General features: G+C 38.7%; 2 protein-coding genes across 15 annotated transcripts in view; one reads left to right on the top strand and one right to left on the bottom strand.

Moving 5' to 3' along the window:
- Positions 1 to 19,983, top strand: part of BTBD10 (BTB domain containing 10) — a 29,928-nt gene extending 9,945 nt beyond the window's left edge. For 4 of the 7 annotated variants that reach the window (XM_075094874.1, XM_075094870.1, XM_075094869.1 and 1 more), the window contains 7 exons: positions 10,673 to 10,866; positions 11,523 to 11,808; positions 14,325 to 14,427; positions 15,203 to 15,323; positions 16,414 to 16,611; positions 17,272 to 17,382; positions 18,861 to 19,983. In XM_075094874.1, coding sequence (XP_074950975.1) covers positions 10,713 to 10,866; positions 11,523 to 11,808; positions 14,325 to 14,427; positions 15,203 to 15,323; positions 16,414 to 16,611; positions 17,272 to 17,382; positions 18,861 to 19,171 — 1,284 coding nt within the window. In that variant the 5' untranslated portion in view covers positions 10,673 to 10,712 and the 3' untranslated portion in view covers positions 19,172 to 19,983. Of the gene's footprint in view, positions 1 to 1,577; positions 1,678 to 4,701; positions 4,994 to 10,672; positions 10,867 to 11,522; positions 11,809 to 14,324; positions 14,428 to 15,202; positions 15,324 to 16,413; positions 16,612 to 17,271; positions 17,383 to 18,860 lie in introns of those variants that run through there. The other 3 variants (XM_075094872.1, XM_075094875.1, XM_075094873.1) reach the window with 3 other exon arrangements.
- A 312-nt stretch (positions 19,984 to 20,295) lies between these two features.
- The window catches only part of BMAL1 (basic helix-loop-helix ARNT like 1), a 55,615-nt gene continuing 54,382 nt past the window's right edge, over positions 20,296 to 21,528 (bottom strand). For all 8 annotated transcript variants that reach the window (XM_075094860.1, XM_075094861.1, XM_075094865.1 and 5 more), the window contains one exon: positions 20,296 to 21,005. In XM_075094860.1, coding sequence (XP_074950961.1) covers positions 20,845 to 21,005 — 161 coding nt within the window. In that variant the 3' untranslated portion in view covers positions 20,296 to 20,844. The remainder of the gene's footprint in view (positions 21,006 to 21,528) is intronic.

Below are 21,528 nucleotides of genomic sequence, written 5' to 3'. Positions count from 1 at the left end.
CCCAAATAATGTAGACCCATTTTGGAAAGCTTTGAGAATGAGAATCCAACTAATAGTTTAGGTCATAATAGAAGAAGGAATAAATTAAGGAGAAATATGTTGTTACCTTGTTCCTTTGAGATACTTGGTTACTTCAAAGAATCCAATTATTGGAAAATAGTGTACTTTATTCAAAAGCCTAAACAAAGTAATTGCATTTTGGGTGGCTGAATATAGACATATTAATACATTTCTGACTTAATTGACACTTTTTCTCCAGACAAGTGGAAGTCTGTGTGAAAAACGCAGTGTGAAGGGGGAAAAATGCTTTTGGAGATGTAAGTTTTAATGATATAACTTGAACAGAACTGCTTTGTTAAAAAGTTTGAGTACTGCAGTCTTATTTGTCCTGCACTTTCAAAATATGCCATGTTATTACAGGGAAAAAAAAATACTTCAGGATTGAGAAGTGTAATGGTGAAATAAGAATCCTATAATAAATCTCAACAAGGGAGTAATATTTAAGATGGATGCTTAGCTTGTCACTTCTTGGTGCTTTGGAGTGTTTAATCCTCCAGCCATAACATTCTTAAAATAGCTTAGATAATTTTGTAGACTCATAGAAAACAATCTAGGACTGTGAGCCATCCTTCTGTGTGTAAGGCTTATGCGGCAGCAAGGATAGCTACAGGGCTATCAGTCACTGTGCTGTCTGTTGGAGGTGAATGACATATGGCAAAACTGTCTATGGGGCTGTGCGTATTAAACAGTTACACAGGTTAGCATTATATCTTTTTCCTTCCAGTTTGGTGAGCATCCAATTTTTGAAACCTCTTGCAAGTTGTACGGTTAACTTCTCCTTTTTCTTACTTGTTCTGAGATGGGCAGTGTAACGGAAAACTCAGAAGAGAGCGATTCAGGAAATAAGGAACAAAAATATAATGCACATGATCCCTGGTATAAATCCAAAGAGCCTGACAGGATAAATTTGTATGCTGTTAAATCTTACTGTAACTAATGATACAGTCTTGTTTGACCAAGCTATTACAAAAATCTTTGAAATGCTTTTTATTTAAGTACCCAAATAAGATGGAAGAAAACTTTCAGGAACTGTATGTTGACTAAACGGTGGCTACAGTTCAAGTAAATGGTCTCTGAATTCATATTTTCATTATTAAGTATTATTGTTCTGTACTTTCTATATAATTTTTCATTGGTTGTTAGCTTCCTACATGTCATTTCTCTGTAATGCTGTAGTTTTTGTTGTTGTTGGAAGACTTTATTTCTAATTCTGTGGTACTAAGTGCTTTATTTGGAGTTGTGGTGAAAAATCTGTGGCTTAAATTTGCCTCTTCCTTAAGATTTGTCCTGGATTTAATTTTCTAAATCTGCATCTGTTTTAGTCCCATTTGATAGTTCCTTATTTGTTCATTTTATTTAGATAGTATTAGACTCAAAGTCCTGCCTACCCTACTACATTAATGAGCAAAACGTGGCTGTGTTGTGGTTCTGTTGTCATGACTTTTAAACCTCTTGAATCTTTAAAAATCTTCAACTGATTTTAAAAATTTTCCATTGATGACGAGTTTATTGTGCAGATGCTGAATGCTGAGAATTTTGTTCCCTAATGTTGTTTTTGCATGCTGGGAGGATGCATTCATGGATTGTGAATGGAAGTGCCTCTTGCCTCAGCGTTTTGTAAGTACATGAAGCATCCCCAGAAGGGTCCTTTTCTCGTATCTGGAATGGTATCAGAATGTATAATCTGTTTTCCACTGTAGGATAGATTTTGTTTCTCTTCTTGTAAATTGGAATTCTGCAGTTGAACATTCTATAGTATGGGGCATGCCTACACAATATATGACATGAAAATAATTAGGCCTGCTTTCACCATGGGCTCAGGTCATTGTCTACGAGTTACCGTGCATCATCTGCTTTAAGTTACCTGTAAACATGCCTGCTCTTAATTGCAACCTGGTATTGCCAGATCAAGATCTCTTCATCTGGATTTTATTGGCACAATGATGTAAAGCCCTCAAAAGAAACTGAGATGGGCTACGAAGAAATGTTCTTGGAATCTAGAAATACAGGTGATGCTCAGTGATGTCTTTCAAAAACATCAGTCTGCCAATGCTTTGTAAATTATCTGAGGTACAGTGAGGTGTTTTAAATGTTTTTTTTTGGTTTTTAATTTTTTCTTCCTTTTTGGCATCCTTCATCTTTGAAATGGCAGTTTGTGAACACTGCTGAGAAGGAAGGCTTAGTGACTTTCTGTGCCAAAGCACACACTAAATCCTCTTGAACTTCTCCAGCACACAAATTACCTTTTCCAGCTATCATCAGGTATTATTTGTGATGGACTTGGGCGTCATGCAAAACTTGATCAGACCTGACTTTTAATTAAGACACAGTGCTTCAGAGGTGAAGCTGTTATGCTCAGAACTATTACGCCATAGAATTATGGACACCGTTTTTCTGCATTGCTGTCTGCTCCTTCCTGCTCTCAGAGTAGAAACTGTAATGGCTAGATACAGGTTCAGTAAGTGTTTGGACCCAGTTCTTTTGAATTGGAACTTCTGAAGCTGGTTTTTAATAGATGGAGGTACTTTCCAGCTCCAAGGAGGAGAATATACTTCTGAGTTTCTTAAACTTTGGTTTTTACCAAACGTCCCATTTTGAAAATGGACTAGGAATTGGTATATAAATAAAGGCAACGAGTATTCTTTCATGGAGGTTGTGTATTTGGGTGACTTGACAGAAGTCATAAGGTGTGAATGTATACCTCTCTAAAGGTTAGTTTCTTGCTGCTTGAAAAATCCCTTTGGCAGCAGAACACTCATGGGGTTTTTTGTTGTTTCCTTCCTGAAATGAAACTGAAGTACTAAGAAATACGTTACTCATGGTTGAGAGAGCCCACTGAAGACCAAAATTATGTGACTATTTCAGAATTTTGGAGCAGGAAAGTATTCACAGAGTTGCTGCATTGAGCTGAGTGAAGATCCTGTAGTACTCCACAAATTAAGCAGAGAGAATTCTTTGAGGGCTGTCTTACTGGAGGTGGAGCCCTAAGGTAAGCATGGCTGCTGGACCGTGCTTCTACAAGATTTTGATAGATGCATGTCCTGGCCTGAGAGGTAGTTTTGTAGGAATCAGGACCTAATCCATCCATGGCATGTTCTTTCTACCTGAAATAAGAATAAGAGAACAAAACATGCTAATTCTGCTATTGAGAAAAGACCCAGTATAGGGGACCACTGCCGATAGAGCCTGGGTGCACTTGCATTTTTTTTTTTTCCCCGGGGACTGTTCTATTGCAGGCAAAAAAAAAAATGCCTGGCAAGCAAAGACGGTTTTTGCAGCATGCTTTCTCTACGGGTTGTTATAGCCATGTTTTCCATAGTTTATTTTGAAGAGAAGAAAAGGCTTACAAGGCTGTGATGGTTATTCTACCCCTGGGGCTTGGGGAGGGTGGTTGTGTGAACCCTCACAAGATCCTAAAGATAGGTGAAAATTCACTGTCTCAGGTAATTGAAATTGTGTGAGCAGAAATTTTCCTTCATGTCTAAAGACCTGACTCTTCAGTCTAGAATGCTGATGCTTTCCTGCCTTTCTAATCACAAGTAGCTTGTTTTTCTTACTGACTTCCTCTTGGTAACAGCAGTCTCTTGCTGAACAATCCCCCTTTATTCCTTCAGCTTTCATCATATTTTAATTTCCACTCTATTGCTTATGACATCTTGATTTTTTTTTTATTGTAAGACCTGCTTTTGAACTATTCCTCCAGTGTTTTGTGGCTCCTTAAAACAGCCTACAGACATTCGAAAAGGAATAATTCAAAAAAAGCTGTAGCATAATGCTTACTTATCCTCCCCTAAAGAAAAAAACTTTAGAAAATGTTATCCTGACGTGTATTAATTTCCTTTGCTTTTTGTGCTTGGTGGACTTGTTGTCAAGCATTTGATGACCTACTGACGTGAAGATGCACTACATCAGGAGTTGGCAAACTGATTTCTGATCAGTAAACACACTGATATTTAGATTGTCAGAAAGTGTAGTACACTTTTCCTGGCTTAGACTTGCTGGAAAAGGGATGCTTGTAGTTAAAAAATGGAGGCTGTGCTGCCTTGTTCTTAAAAGGCTATTGCTGTACCTGCTTATGAACTCGGTGAAAGGTGAATTCATTTTAAATATTAATCCCAGAATCCAGGCAGACTTTACAGGAACAAATTAACCATCCCCTGAAACTTGCATGGATTTGTCTATCTTGAATGATCATGAACGCAAATGCGAGATGTGACAAGAGAAAGTTAGCAATAACCTTTTCAGATGTGGTGTTTGTGTGCTGAAACCCGACAAGCTGGCAGGACTAGAAATAGCTTCGCAGATGGTACTTGGCACGGTACCGAGCAGCTCTCCTCTCGCACGCTCCCCACCCTGCCTGTCAATCGCGGTACCCAATGGCTGCTTAGAGATGGGGAAACGGCAAGTATGAATTCAGCTCACAGGAGGCTGTGAGGTCAGACGTCAGTATTGCACTACGCATGGCTGAGTCAGTGACTGTGAGAAATTGAATTAATATCTGGAGGGGTTTGCGTCTTTGAACATTTAATGGACTGTATAGCTACAATCTCTTATCCTTGAGGGGAAGATGATGGAGGAAAAAGTAAGGCTCGCTGATGGTGCAGTGAACTACTGAAGAAATGATGGAAATATCAAATATGCTGAACTTAACAAGTAATGCCAAAGGATGCTGATCTGGCTTTCAAAGCTGCCTTCTTGGAAGGAACAGAATTCCTTTGTGCTCTGATTTCAAAATTATTTCCATGCTTTTGTGTTTCCTCCCTGATAGATACGAGAGGAAGGTGCGTATCCGTTAACAGGAATGATCTGTGGGTGTTATTCAGGAGAAGAATGAGGAAAAGTACTGTCCTTTGTGTGCACTGGTCAATTGAAATGTCTGCTGACAAAGAACAGGCTTCAGGGGGAGGAAGAGGGGCATAAGCATTGTCATTGTGTAAGTCCTAGCAATATGAACAGAACAGATTTCTTTTCTTCTAAAGCCATATAGCATTATATCTGTAACTTAGTGTATAGAAAAAGCTCTATTTCCCTATTCTACGAGAGTTGATTATGTGAATCATCCTAGGAAAGGACTGGGTCCAAGTTTGTATTTTAAGAAGAGTTGATTAATATAAGTTTTAGAAGATAGAGGGAGGAAAAAAAGGGTAAAAATCTTGGTTAATATTCCACTGCTGTGTCCTTTTCATTTAGATAATATTTTAGGGTGGTTTGGGGTGTAATAAGTGTATTGGGTTAGCACCATAATTCTGTGTAGACAAGAGCCTGTTTTATAAAACAAGTATGTTTATTGGCAGTATTCAGTAGGATGCGCATGAAGTTTTTGTATTGGAATACATGCTAATTGTTTTGGCAGTAGAAATTAATTCAGTTTAATGACTTCTAATCATTAGTAATATATTCAGAGCAATATGTTGTTATGTATAAAGACAAACTGAAGCTCTCCTTCCACGGATGATTCCAAAGCATCATTAAATTGAAGAGCATTTACATTTTTTAAAAACAGCTCTTCCCTTACTGCAAAAATAGGAAGCATACCAGTATGACAAGTGTGCCATTTTGATGGAACTCTTTTTCCTCCTTTACATCATATTAAGTAGGTTTGCTTAAATAAACCCTTGAGCTTATTTGCTTCACTTTGTGAGGCAACTGCTTGTAAAGAAAATGCCTCTTCTCTTTACAAAGGCAGAGCTTCCCTGATCCCTGGCTGAGGGAGAGAATAAGTTCTATCACTGACCTCAAGTTTGTGAATGGGTGCACTGCTGGTGTCCCAGTGTTCCTTTTGAGCCAGGAAAAGCTTGTATATTGAATTTGTGAAGATTGTCTAAACATACCAGTATTCATAGGGTTGGGTGGGTTTTTTTCCCTGCCTGCAGGAAAGTAATTGACAGGGCAAGACTCTCTCACCTTTCCTTTATAAACTTTTGGGTACTGGATGGCCTTACATACATGGGTCTTTTTCCAGCTTTACTGAATGAGGAAATGGGGCTGTGGGTGTAAAAAGTTGTTTTTTTCTCTCTCACTGTTTTAAATTAAATGCAATATGTTAGTAAGCACACAGGAGAAAATTTTGCTTATAGGCTGGTGTTGTGCCTCTGTCGTTCCCCACGGTTTCCATGGCAGTGTGCTGGTGGTCATCGGCTGGGAAGTTGAAAGTTGACACTGCAAATACTTCTTTTCAGAGTGAGATAGAGATCTGAAACTATAATGACTTTCTTGCAGGCTTGAAGCTATGCACTGTGCAGAGCACCATTAACTGTTGCAGACTGAAATTACAGATTAATATAGTATGGCAGCCAGGTGCTGCGTAAAACCAATGCTTCCTGGCACTTTTAATTATCAGTGGCTCACTGCTGTTTGAGAAGTACTGGTGTTTTATCTGGTCTGCATAATGCTTCTGTGAACCACAATGCTTCCTGACACTTTGCCTGTTCTTGCAAATGGGTTGGCTCAGCTTTTGTCAGTCACTTTTCCATCGGTGTGTGTAGGTAGCTGCGTGGACACAGCTGTGGACCTCCCTAGTGAATGCCAGTTGCCTGCATCACTGGGGTCAGGTTTGTAGCTGAAGTTCCATTTTCAAAAACATTAGGACTTCTTGAACAAAATGCACTGCCAAGTCTTAGTTAGCAACTTAAATATCAGTATTTTAAAACCATGGAGAGAGAGAATGGGAATGTTTTGGTCTTAGTAATGCATGAGATAAAGTTAACTCCTAATAAGTTTTGCATTGCCAGTATGGAGCGAAGGGTTTCTGCATTTCCTTGCAGAAACAACCTCCTGTTCCCAATGGTTTTGTTGGGGCAGGAGGAATGATATTATCAACAAGTCCTTCCATTAAAAAAAAAAAAAAATCAAAACTATTTGGTAGTTCTGATGTCTTAATTTTTTTGAACACTTGCAACTTATTCTAAAGCCTCTTTCCAGGGAAGTGTAAGCCACAGGTCATCTTTCGTATGTACTGGCCACAGATGTAGCTCCTTTTTCAGACTAACTTGATAGAGTAGCTGGCCCAGTTTTCCTAGTCAAATTATGCAGGGTAAAGCCAATGACTGTCTCTTCTGACATGCTAAATTGCACCTCTTCATTTTCTCTTTGTTCATATTTAAACTCCTTTTAGTTGTCTTGTTTATTGTAGAGCAAAGTTGTATTTCAGTATTGTATTTATCTGAGTACAAATGCTGTCGAACAAATGGAATTTCAGATTTTGTCAGGTATCTATCCAACAGATCAAAGAAATTTATTTTTTGTGTACTGTGACTCAACAGTGATGAAATTTTTAGATTGACATTTTAGATGGCTGTTATTAAGATGAGTGAAGATTCATGATTCAGATGGTGCTGTCTCAAGCCAGACTGCTTTAATTCTCAGAAATCTTGCAATTTTGTCTTGCATCTTGCATCTTCTGGGTAATAGATAATGTGCCAGTCTCACAGTTAGCATTAATCTGTACATTAAAGGGAGGAAAGTACAACATAGAAGCAGAGCAAATGAATGGTGTGGCCAGCTGAAATTTGAACAGCTCTTTGAAATTATTTACTAATCTGTTTCAGAAACAATTGATATAATATTTAAGGATCCTGTCCTCCTCCAGCTGGCAGCCTCTGCCTCTTTCATAGTGCAGTGTGCTGAATTGATGGTTCATGTGTCCATGCTCTGAAGGGATGGACATGGCTGGCACCAGGAGGAGGCACGTTATCTGCACGGCTGCCCTTCTCCTCCCAGGCTCGCTGGCTGTACATACCAAGGCAGAAGTAGCTCCAGTCCTGATACTGGGAACTGGTATTCTGGGGAGGTATAGGTGGAACAATCGTGCCCAGCATGTTTAGTCCTTAAATCAGACGTGACTAAGGAGGAAGTGTGATGCCAGCTGAGTCAGTGTTACTTCCTGTAGCACCTGTTTTTCTCAACTCCTGTAAAGAGATTATTAACTGGGGCTCGCCCTACTTCAGTGTGAACTCTGAATCAGTGCTTAGAGGGTAATGTGGCTTTAGATAGTTTTCTGGATTAAGAATCGCATTTTAATTGCCTTCTCTGTTAAAGGGTAATTCATGTCTGCTCTGCCAAAATGCATGATAAGCCTGCATATCCTTACAGTGGTTCGGTTTTGTTTTTTTCTAGTGTGTCACCTTATTTAAAGCAACTAGAGCGCTTTGCCTATTGAAATAGTGAGTCATACATTTTGATACTATAAAACATGTCACCTGAAAAACTCTGGTTTCTCACAGCATGGTTAGAAATATTATCAGGGCTAGGATCAAAGCACTGCTTTAACAAAGGCCTGATCACATGTGGCTTTATTAGGGTTTGCTGAGATATTTTGTCACAGGACTGCTATGTATGTGTTTTGAGTACTCCATGCCATACACGCACACACTCACTCCGCCCCCTTTGTGGGATAGTTGGTTATACCATGATGCACAAATATAAACCTTTTAGGGGCAGATGAGATGCAGAGGCGCTCTCCCTCTCTCTCTCTGTTTGGCCATTTCTTGGGAAGTTTGGATGTGGTAGTAATATCATGTATAAACAGGGGTCAGACTTTGGCTTCAAGTTAGATTTTAATTATAGGCTGCAATCCTCATTTCTGGTAATTCTGGGACATGTTTTGTACCTATTAAAATGCTTATGTTTTATATGCATATATACATATGTATATATGGAAGAAAAGATGCAAGTGTTCCTAAATTGTTGATGTTCTTGAAAGGGAGGCTTGCAGATCTCACTCTTGCAGACTTTTGCATATTTCACTTTCATAATACAGAATTTACCTTTCTCTAATAGAGAAGTAAAACAAGTAAGAAGGTACGTTAGCCATGCTGAAATGCTGTATATCTTAATATGTCCAGAATTGTGTTGGAAGTCCTGAGGAAAAATCTATTTCCTTTTAATGAAAGTGGTTGGGTCATCTTTATTCTTGGACCGTAAATTTGAGAATTTCCAGCCATAAGCAAGGCTTGCAGTTTTTAGCTTGTTCAATAGACCTTTGGCTGACTTGATATCCTAAAGACGCATGTCTTATTGCAGCATATTTTAACCTTGGCAGGAAACAGTATTGCGGTAGATTCTCTCTGCACCAAACTTCTGCTTCATTGGATATGAGATCCTTCCCTCATTCAGATGGGGTGGGGAGAAGCTTGTGTTCCTTAGCCGAGAGGTATAATTCATATTCTTTGCATTGTGCTAGTACTCATCATGTGCCAATATACACTGAGTGACATCTATTGTAGCCTTTTTTTTCCTGATTTAAGTTCCTCTTTTCAGTCACTGAAACCTGAAGCTGAAACATGTCGTGCTAGATGTTCACTTCTTTCAATAGTCTTGATCTGGGGTTTTTTTGTCATTACTTCTAAGCAACTTAAAAAGAGGACATTCTGCTCAACTTGCTTGTACAGCTCATGCTTTTAAAATTTGTTGTGCTTTTCTTAGGGAGGTCATTATTCCTACCTCTTCGTGTTCCTGAATCCTACAGCATTCCTAGCAGTCATATTTAAGGTCTTTTGGTAAAAGTTGTGGGATTTGCAGGCTGCAAGCCTTTTGGGCATTGAGGCTCTTGGGGAAAATTATGACCCTTCGTCTGACCTCGCAGTTGTGCAGGCGTCTGTCTTGGTTATCCAATACCTGAGGCTTTTGGAAAGTTCTTCAATTAAACCCATACATAAGGAGTGTTGTCATGCCCATGCTTGAAAGGCGAATAGCAAAGGAACTGATCTGGGAATTCCATTGGGGTGCAAGGGCGCAGATCTGTCTGTGCTGTCCTGATATAAACATTTCTGTTTTAAAGTGTACAAGTAAAAGGTATTTTTGGTAAAATTCAACAATAGCTGTTGGAAGTTTAGGTAGTTTCTGAGAGTACTGGATCTTGAAACGGACTGATTTTGTTGGTAGGTTTAATAATTAATTGCAAAATGTAATCAGTATCTTAATTTAAGGAATGTAATGTAACAATTGGTCTAAAAAATCTTGAACTGTTACATTAAAATTTGCTGGTTTGTCTTACTTGTCATTGACAGTGCGGTAGGTCTTGGCTTTAATAACACAATTTGTGTTTGCTGTCTGGGTTGTGGTGGTTTACTATTGTTCCTTCTGAGAGTCATTGAAAATTTAAAAAAGAGGGTGCAGAGATAAACCCTTGGCTGGTGTGTCTTGATGTATCGACTAGTTTAAGGCTAACCACATTTGTAAGGGCAAGTTACAGAAAAAAAAGTGAAGTCAGTAGTAAAAACCTGTGCTCTGAGAAGGGTTTTTAAAAATAGTTTTCTTTGGGAAAAATTATCCTTAACTTTTAATTTCCTGGTTTGCTGAGAGCATTTAACAGTAAGAATCAAAATCAAATGCTCAGCTGTATTTGACTTACCTGTTCTGGAAGGGATTTCTGTGAATGCAGGTTCACGGGCAGGTTCAACTGATCAGGCAGTGTCTCTGTAGATCACACAGCAATAAACAGGTAATTTTTGCTGTCAACTTCATGTCCAAATGATTGTTGATGTTGTAAATATAAACATGAGTACAACAAATAAAGTGGAGGTGGATAGTATTAATCTTCAAAACATGTACCTTGAGTGAGAATGCCATTAAAATTTAAAATGCTGAATGCTTCTGTTATTTCTGTTTTCAGCACCTCATCTCGTATTGCTAAAGGAATAGACTACACAAAAATGAGCCTCCATGGTGCAAGTGGTGGACATGAGAGATCAAGGGACAGACGCAGATCAAGTGACAGATCTCGTGACTCATCCCATGAGAGAGCAGAATCTCAGCTCACTCCATGCATCAGGAATGTTACTTCACCTACAAGACAGTATCAGTCTGGTGTGTTCAGTTCTAAAGCATTTCAGGATTAACATTCTTAATTATTATTTTGTTAAGAGTACAATAAAAAGCATTATTTGTTGATGCCACAACATACAGATTTCTTACATGTCCCCTGGGCTGGGAGCACCCTTTTTTGACAGGTCATAACTTTTTCTTCAGTCTGTAATGTGTGTTCCTATATGATGCTCTTATTTAGTTCAAATCACAAGAACAATCTAATTTTTCTAGGAAGATAACTGACTGAACACTTCCCTTTACTTGGTAGGGTTTATGTATTGAGAAATGTAGGATCCACTTTTTTTTTGTGACAAAACTTGGCTTGGTTCTTTGAACTACGGCACTAAACACCAGCTGTGATCTATAGCTTCTGTATTATGCTGAATTGCTTTTTCAGAACTAGAATGCTAAATTTTTCTTGTAAAGGCTCTGGGGAGATGAGGTGGCTTTGATGTCAAAGTGGTAGAAACTTCAGGATCTCATATATGAACAGTTATTTTTGAAGGTTTCTTTAACTAGAATAGATGCAATTGAAATAATTTGTACTTATCAAGTTGCCATGTTTTGTGCCTGAAAAGACATAAACTGCATAGAGCTCATGTAAATCTGTAATTTCATTTCCTGTTTTTTCTCCTTCTACCTCATCCCCACTTAAGATCGAGAAAAGGATCACAGTTCATCTCGACCAAGCAGCCCTCGTCCTCAGAAGACTTCCCCTAACGGTTCTGTTGTGAGCATGGGGAACAGCAGCAGAAACAGTAGCCAGTCAAGCTCAGATGGGAGCTGCAAGACTGGTGGGGAAATGGTATTTGTATATGAAAATGGAAAAGAGGGAGCTCGGAATGTCAGAACCTCGGAACGAGTAACACTCATAGTGGACAACACCAGATTTGTTGTAGATCCTTCTATCTTTACTGCGCAACCTAATACAATGTTGGGCAGGTTTGTATCTTTTTTCCGTTAATCTCTAATTATGGAAGAGAGCCATAAATGCTTTGTAGATATTAAAACTGTTTAAATAGCTGTTGAACTCATATTGCTACAACTGATCTGCTAATGTTTGATATTACCAGTTTGCAAAGGTGTTTAAGTAAAAAGCAGATGTAAGTTCTCCTCTGTATTTGGCAGAGATGCCAATAGAATCATTAAGATGGGAGAAAACCTCTAGGATCATCAAGTCCAACTGTCACCCCAACACCACCATGTCTCCTAAACCATGTCCCGAAGTGCCATGTCTACACGTTGGGTTTTTTTAGCACCTCCAGGGATGGATGGTGACTCCACCACCATTCTGGGACGCCTGTTCCGGTGCCTGACCGCTCTTAAAATAGGCCTCTATTACATAGAGATGAAAGAATTCATAAGTAAATTAACATTTCATGACATACTCATTTCCTTCTATCTTGCTGGGAAAAGATAACTATCTTAAAGATATCTTCTGTATTCACTCTGCCTCATTCCATCTCTTGTTTTTAAAGGTAGTTGCTTCATAAAACAAAGGAGTATAGGTAGTCTCTTTCAAAATAGCAAGGAGGAAAACCTGGAAGGACTTTATTTTCCTTAATGGGCCTTCCCTGACAACATTCAAGCTCAGCACATTTATCTACTGAAATGCTTTTTGGAGAGGGGAATGTCAAAGAGATAGTCAGTATAACAGGTCAGAGCCTCTCAGCAAAGAGACCTAACACTCAAAATAGTCAATAGTTGAATGAAAGTCCACAATATTTGTGTAATACTTTCTGTTGAAACTACAATGAGCAACATATTTGACATGTTTACCTGGGAAAAGATTCTGTACTTTACTTGCTGAAATACCGGCTGGTTTTGCATTGGCCAAATGTAGACAGCACTGCTCCCAAACTAGTGGCAAGAAAGAAATGAAGGTTTATGTCTGTGTCACTTTGGATTTGGCTTTTCCATTGAAGTGTGGCTGATTTTGAGCCTGTAAGGATATAATAATATTTTAAATACATATATAAAAAGCTATTTGCCAAGGTACAGGTAATAAATAGGAGTAATCAATTCTGCTTTGTTTAAATCACCACTGTGTGGGAAAAATAGTAATGTTGGTTCCCTATTATGTGAAAAGTCCAGGGGAAGAGTTACAGAGAAAGCAAAAAATGCTTCTCTGTAAACAGCAAAGGGAAGTAAACAGAAGTAATAATTAATAGAATTAAATCATTGATGTAGGGCGTTTGTGTATGTGTAATAGAGGCATATGTGTAAAAATCCAGACTAACAAACTGGGCATGTATCGGTGTGAAGTTATGTGGTGAAATAGTTTTCTTTTTCATGCCCAGCCTTGGATCAAAGTAAGTGGTGCTGGCCAATGCACTAGATTTTTTTTTTGCGTGTCTGTGTGTGTTGCTGAGTTATCCTCCCCTTGGGATTGGTTCAAGGAACAAGCTTATTTTATCTTACGCTAATTCAAAAGTAGGTTAATAAGGATATGGAAATACTGCTCTAAAATGCAAGTTATTTATAAACCCCATTTCCACCAATGTCAGTTCACAGGACGCTAAACAGGAACAGCTTAGCTAGTATGTTCTGGGAGGTAAAAGAAACTATAATAACAATGTATTATTTGCCTTAAGCCTATATCCTGTTAGACGGCCTTTTTCCTGAATATTATTTCTTGTCTTGAAGAGTGATCATAAAACACATGTCAAGTCATTAAGTGAAAAAAAGTTACTTCGTTCTCCATTAGAAATGGCCACAGTACACCAACTGTTTCTTTGGGTTGTGGGTGTGAAAGCAAAGCTTTGCCATTGCAGTGTATTTGTAAATAAAATGAAGAGTAGATGATGTAATTCTGTATCATAGGTGTGTTTTAAAAAGCCAGGTTTTTTTTCCCAGTGATCTAATGGGGTACTGTAGATACCGTTTGGGACTTGTAGTTTTTTCCGTAGTGTAACTTTCCTTGCATCCCACTGGGGAGAAATATGCTGTACGTGCTACCCTTAAGTGTGAGTATCTTCTGTCAGAATGTTGTTTTAACTTTCGAATTAACTAAGTCTTTTAAATTAAATTGAGGTGAGTTGCATGTACTTGAATGCTAAGTTCTGTTTCTTAAACTATCTCAAATGTTTTTAAAAAGTAAGAATCCCACAATAAAACCTGTTCTGCTATTATCACCCCACAAATGCCAAAGACGACTTGTTTCAGGTTCCCGCCAGCTTTGGCACTGGCAGGAAATGGCCTGGTCTAACCTTTATTTTGATCAAAGGATATTGGCAGGTTAAGATTGAAGAACAAAACCAGACTTTAATTAGTTACGCTACCCTGCTTTCTATTTTCTAGTAGTCTTGCTAAACATAAACCAAACTGAACAGTGTACCTACATACAAGATAGAATAGACTGTTTTTTTCCCCTGCCATTTCAGTACGATTTTACTTTCCAGGTTTAAAAAAAAAAAAAGGTAAGGAATTCTAACCAAATTATTTTTATTCATGAACAGGATGTTTGGATCAGGCAGAGAACATAACTTTACACGTCCTAATGAAAAAGGAGAGTATGAAGTTGCTGAAGGAATTGGTTCCACTGTGTTTCGTGCTATTCTGGTGAGTTTTCTTAATGGAGGGGAAAAAAGGCAGGGACAAGTACTGTTAGGACAAGCACTATGAGTGTTAAGAGGCATAACTTCTTGATTTAGCCTTACTTGCATATCTGGACTTTGTGGATAGAATAAATACTGCTCTTCTCTATTGTTCTCTAGAGGGGAAAAAATGTTTGGTACATTTGATACACCCGAACGTTTTCTAGACATCTGCATGTGACAGCCAGGGAGAGAGAAAGCATGCATGAAATGAACCAGAAAACTACCACCTGCCAGAAATCTGCCCACCCTCTCCTATGCTCCTAGTTCACTTAGTTCAGATATATTCAGCCCTTCTTGTGCTGAAGTTAGATGAAACAGAGTACTGGAAGCTAACTTACTGCAGGTAAGAGGAGAAAAGCAAACTTCAGTCAGAAGAAAATGGCCCCTTATGTACTTCATATCTAGTCAAAGAAGTAGAGCCGCTGTGCTGCTTTGTCAGTAGAATTGGAATAGCAAAAGCTGAGTGAAGTATAGGTTAAGGACAGTATACACACTCCAGAATGATCAGTATTATTAGTTGTCACTTAAATAACAATTTTAACCAGAGCTCACTGCTCTGGAAGCAGCTCAGAAAATTCATAAATTTGAATTTTATTGTCCTCAAAGTTTAACATGTGTTGCTCTTACATTTTAGGGGGTTTGCTTGTGGAGAAAGCATCCTAAATGAATTGATGAAATGTTTCTGTCAGTGAATGTTGAAGTGCATTGTGGTTTTTTTGTTTGCTGCATTACTACAGGATTACTACAAGACTGGAGTGATACGCTGTCCTGATGGGATATCTATTCCTGAATTGAGAGAAGCGTGTGACTATCTCTGTATCTCTTTTGAGTATAGTACTATTAAATGCAGAGATCTCAGTAAGTACAGAATTTATTAAAGTAATTGGAATTATACAGACTAACCTAAGCAAATACATGGGGTGGGTTAATTCCAAATCGTATCCTTTATTGAAGTAAGGAACATGCCCGATACTACATGAGCAAAATCCATCCTTTTTTATCCCTTATGTAATAAAGCTCCAAAGACCATGGATGTACATCTATGGAAAAATAACATTTCTGATATTTCAGTACCTGATATTCAGATATTTTTCTGCAGTGGTCAGCTCTGTTGAATGCTTAAACTCTAGTGATGCATTTGCAGGACAGGTACAGTAATATTAATTGGTATCTTCTTTTGCTGAGGAGAGGGAGGATAATTTATTCAACTCCTTGCTTGAGAGAATTAGACTGTGTTGCTAACAAAAGTAGCACAGCTTTGCTGGTAGTGTAGGGCGCATCATGGTTCCCAGAGCGTGGTGTCTCTTCAACTCGTTCCTTCCCTGAGCACAGCCGAAGTTTTGGCCAATGTTTAAATGACCTGGCCCGCGTCTTTGGTTCCTGCGGTCTCATGGTGTTTGTGCAGCACAGGGCCAAGTTCTGGCATTCCAGCGCGAGATCTGCACGGGGCACCTGTGCCTTCACCGGCAGTGCCGCGGCCTCGCGGCGTGTTGCCTGCTGAGTCACACTCTCAGTGCACTTTGTCCTTAGCAGAAGGATTTAGCAGCTCATGCTGTGAGGGTTTTGAGAGGCTTTGTTTTTAAGCTACTGCTTATGTAAAGTGGGTTGCATGCTCTACCCTTTCAGCAACTGGCTTAAATAATGTTTCTTTTAGGAAGCCTGAGAGGAGTCTTACACACAATTACCAAATGCTTAGCAGGAGTAAAATGTGAAGGTCTCCTCAAAGTCACTCTGCTGGCTGCCCAACATAATATCTGCAGGACAGTCCTACTAGTTTGAACTTCTGGTAAACGTTTGAAAAAGTCCTGGTCTTATACAAACTGATAGACTGTTTTTACAGCTGTCTACAGTAAATACTACAAAATAAACAGGACTGCTGTGTTTCTTATTCCGGCCTTCACTTCTTTACCAAGCTGTCAAATGTGCCTATGCTTACATTTTGTTCCAGGTGCTCTCATGCATGAATTGTCGAACGATGGTGCTCGCAAACAATTTGAGTTTTATCTAGAAGAAATGATTCTCCCATTAATGGTAGCCAGTGCCCAAAGTGGTGAGAGGGAGTGCCACATTGTTGTGCTGACAGATGATGATGTTGTTGACTGGGATGAAGAATATCCTCCGCAAATGGGAGAGGAGTATTCACAGAGTAAGTTCATTTTCATTGTTTCCACCAAGCCTTGCTATGGTAGAGGTAGCAGTAAATGTGCTGTTTTAAATTATCTGTACATAAGTGCTGTTAGCCAAGTCTTTACAACATCCCTAATGTCTCTCAGAAACGTAGTTTTGGTAGTTCTGCTTAATATTTTGCTTCCCAGAAGCATGTCTTGCATGTAATATTCAAGTCTTGTTAAAAAGAAAAAGCTAATTTTTATTATTAAGGTACTGTCAGTGAATGAGGGGGAAGAAAATACTTTTCAGAAAGAGCTTGATTAAAATGGATAGGAGCCATGTTTACTGTGAGAGAACAACTAGAGGTTTCTTTGGGGAAAAAGAAGTGTCTCTGGATTGGCCTGTTGCATTCCTAAATCCAACAAAAAAACCCCTAAGTGTATAAAAGACTATGTTGATAGGGAAAAAGACATGTGTGACCAGTGCATTTCACAGTCCCTTCAGCCATTTTTCTCTGATTTCTCTTTTGGGTATTTTGAGGAGTTCTTGAGTCTCTTTCCCTATTCTGAAAAGGAGACACTGGAGTAAAGCAGAACAATGGAAAAGATAAATCTTTGTGTTTTAACACTAGAAGTTTAATCTTTGAATACAATTTTTCCACATTAAAGTACTGTCTTGCCTTTTTTTTTTTTTTTAGTTATTTACAGCACTAAGTTGTATAGATTTTTCAAATACATTGAAAATCGAGATGTGGCCAAATCAGTTCTGAAGGAAAGGGGTCTCAAGAAGATCCGCCTGGGCATTGAAGGTAAGAGACACATTGCTAACTCTTCTCAGGGGTGGAAAGGTCTGCTGCACTTACCTGCTTTATGGTCGTCTCTGCAGTTGAAGAAATAAAGGGTTGGTATTGCCTCTCATACTGAGAGACAATATGCAGTATGTCTCTCATACTGCAGCCAGAGGAGGGGGAGTGGTACCCAGTAAACAACTGGTCCAGCTAGAAAACCCGATTACAGGCTCGTGACTGGTCTACAGGATGTCTCTTGCTCCTAGACAGTTTGCAGAGTAACTTCAGGTGGTTTCTGCTGACTTACAACTTGCGTCTCCTGCCATTTGGCCTTTAGTTTTCATACAAAATCTCTCTACTTTATTTGAAGTGATTATGCATTGTTACTGCTTTGTATATTATGTTCTTGGTCCGGTGTCCTTTTCAGGGCTTGAAATGAAAAATTTCATGTTAAGTTGCAGGTAAATATTTTCTTCTGGGAAATACAAAACTATCAAATAGATTGCTGAAGTGCAAAGAAATACTAATCTGAAATAAAAATATCCTGTAATTCAGGAGGCTAATCTGTAAAATCTCAGCTCTGGCTTTGCAGCAGAGAACTACATTAAAGTAGTCTTGAATGTAACAGCTGGGTTTATTTGCATTTAGTTTTCTTTCTGATTGTTGACCCAAATATTTAAAAATCCAACCTTTATAATTTGCAGGATTTCTATCATACACTCACCAAGTTGTCATAGTTACGTTTGTAATTTGCCAACCAAAAGCAAATGCTTTTAACTGCTTGTGATTTCTAAAATAAGTAAGTTCAGCTGAACAAGGTGTGAGCCTTCAGCCTGACATGCCATTCAACTAAAGAACAACTGGTTTTGTGTGTTACGCTGGCTAACACCAGATTGTTTCTGCTGGCGTTTCTTCTTTTAGACAAAGAACAGCTGCTTGACTTGACTTCAGTGCCAGTGCCCCATAATATGTAACCTTCTGGTAATGAATGTTCTTGCTTAGGTAGAGGGGAGAGATGACTCAAACACAGCATAACCAGAATTGATAATGGGTCTAAAAGGATGTACTTTGATCATTTAGGGGAGCTGGGAGGAGTGTGCTAGGATTCCACTTGGGAATCCTAGATTTTTGAGACTTTGGAGACCTCATTTCCTGCTTTCCAGGTCACAGTGTTTTAGAAACAGCCGCTGCTTTTGGCTCAAGGAAGGAGCAGCTGGCTTTACCTGTAAAGATTGGAAGAGTTGTCTTGTGGCCATACATCCATTATCAACAGCACTGCAGCCTCTTCCCTTACGGTGTGGCTGGTAGTTAAACTGCTGACTGCCTGTTCTCCTCGTATAGGTAACATTAAGGGCAACACACTGGCATCTGTTTCCACTCAGGATGTTGATGGTGATAACTGCTCCTCACTATGCTTCTGCATGTTGGCTTTCTGTAGAAGAAAACCCTGAAGTAAACAGCCCAGGAAACATTAAGTTCTGCTGTGCTCTGTTTCTTAGGTTACCCTACATACAAAGAGAAAGTGAAAAAACGACCGGGTGGAAGACCAGAGGTGATTTACAACTATGTGCAAAGGCCATTTATTCGGATGTCATGGGAGAAGGAGGAAGGAAAGAGTCGGCATGTTGACTTTCAGTGTGTGAAAAGCAAATCCATTACAAATTTAGCAGCAGCGGCAGCAGATATACCCCAGGACCAGCTTGTGGTAATGCATCCTACCCCCCAGGTAGATGAGCTGGATATTCTGCCTATTCATCCTCCACCCAGTAACAGTGAGATGGATACTGAGGGACAAAACCCACCACTCTGATCTAGACTCTTACTAAAACAAAAGCATGCTACTTTAAAGTGACTCTCTACTCAACTCATACTACACTGCAATTCCAGTTTTTTCCATTGTGTAACAGTGTTTAGGATATTGCAGTATGGACCTTTGAAAAGACCACAGGGAGTACCTGGTTGTTTTTGAAAGAGTACAGATCAAACGTCCTGGGGTTACAGTTACATACATGTATGTGTTTACCAGTAGGTTTGTGACATTGGTAATTTGTCTGCTGGACTGTCCTCACTCTTAAGCCCATCAAAAACAATGGGAGGCTGGTGGCGAGGTGTACATCGGTATTGTTACACAGGGGTTAGAAGGCAGAGTTGGAATTGATAGTAGCACTTTATAAATGGTTGATAAATGGAATTTGAAGCCATTTTTTATAAATGTATTGCACAATACTAACAAAGTGCTTCTATCAAAAGTATTAACTGTAAATAGTTTTGCTCTGAATAGGTTGACCCTTTTAAAGTTACTGTATATGGTTGAGCACAAAACTACTTACTCTTGGGTTTTTGGATTGAGGACATGATTCAATTACCCATGTAACATCTTGTTAAACTCAAAGTTCTCCAGTGAATTTTTTCACTTGTTTGCAGCGTGAGCCATGTTCAAAAATTGTGAACAACAGATAGGGGCTTTATCTTAAATTTTGCCTTACCTTAATCTGTTCACAAATATTTATTTAATACATTTTTCATAAGTGTCATAAAATAGGAAAATGCAAATGGTTCATTCTTCATTTATTAATGATTGTAAACAAGTTTTTCATGCAAATAAAGTTTCCATTATTTTAATGGGTTTGAATTAGTCTCATTCACCAATAAGTATATGGATGAAGGTTGAAAGTAGTTGTTTGCCTTTCCTCAGGAAAGGATGGTTAATAAGTGAAAACCACATTCTTCTTAAAGATAAATCTGGTAATGTCAGACTCTCTTAACCTACCTTACCTAGTGGTTGGGTTTTTTGTTTTATTTTTCCTCTTAGCATAAACTTGAAGCCAGGAGCTCCTTTAGAAATTTATTGCAGTGATAAAATCTAAGTGTAGGCAAGGCACTGGTTTTCTTCCCTTTAGCCTTGGGTAAAAGAAATGATAAATAGGCAACTGCTTCTAGCATGCACCTTCAGCAGGGTTTTATCAAATTTATTTATCAAAGTAAATGCTCCATCTTAGAACAAGGGAAACATTTATTTTAAAAATATTTAACTGTCTAATACATTACACTTTAACAATATTTATAGTAAAGGATTCTTACAAGAAAGAATAAACAGCTTTATGGTACAATTAGTATAAGAAATATCCACATGGGGACTGTTTTGCAGTGTAAAAACACACCATACATCTGAAATGGTCATTTGCATATAAAAGCTACCACTGATGCCAGTGAGTTGCACAGTGATTTAAAAAAAATTTCAAACAACAGAATCCAAAATATACAAGTATTGCAAGCTATACACAGCTAACCAAATCAACACAGAACACTGTAGCAGGTTATTCCACTTTGTCTGAAGTTACATGTGGTAGGATGAATTGCATTCTGACACAGCTTTTATGAAATTTGTACATAAAAGCTTCTCAGTCCAACAAGTTTCACAGACTGTAGAACTCCACCAATAAATGCACTTTGATATTTGGATGTTGAAGCCAGGTGCATCATTTACAAGGGCCATGGCAAATCACTGAAGTCTACAGGGCCACCAAGACCTGCATCTGCTTCAAGAAGGCTCATTATTACTGCCATCGCTGCTTCGTCATTGCTAGGGCTGCTTGATCCTTGATCATTGTCAATCATATCGATGCCTATATGAGAGTTCTCCCCTGTAAGCATACGTACAGTAAGTTGTCAGTTGTTGTTTTATTTTGTTAACTTTACTTGCTGTGGGTACTTGCCCTACAACTTGAAGGAGAATATCTGAATGGGCTCAACTATTTTGGGAGCATTAGTCTGTTTGATATCCAGGTTGCCACAGTCTCAGGGATACCTGAGTGTCAGAGGCCAAAGGTAAGGTCACTCCTCAGCAATGACCAGTATGCCTAATAAGGATGACCTTATATTCTGTACTTCAAAAGTAAGTGTGGATCAACATCTAGGAGTCAGCCTAGCCTTTCTTCTTGTCTTCAGTTGTTTAAAAGCATTCACAAAAAGCAGGTGAGAAGTTCAACTAATTCATGCTGATTCAGCAAGAGAAGAGAGGCTTCTAAGTACTAAAATCTAAACAGAGTCAGTTTTTTTTTTTTTTAAAGTCACAATATAAAGTAAGCTAGCAAAAGAGAGTGCCAGGCTGCTCTTCTAGCCATGCATTTAGGCAGAGTAGTAGGTTATGGGCTTTATGCCTCTGCT

The sequence above is a fragment of the Phalacrocorax aristotelis genome, chromosome 5 (genome assembly GCF_949628215.1).
Source record: "Phalacrocorax aristotelis chromosome 5, bGulAri2.1, whole genome shotgun sequence".
NCBI classification, from domain to species: domain Eukaryota; kingdom Metazoa; phylum Chordata; class Aves; order Suliformes; family Phalacrocoracidae; genus Phalacrocorax; species Phalacrocorax aristotelis.
This window is presented reverse-complemented; position numbering and strand designations above follow the sequence as displayed.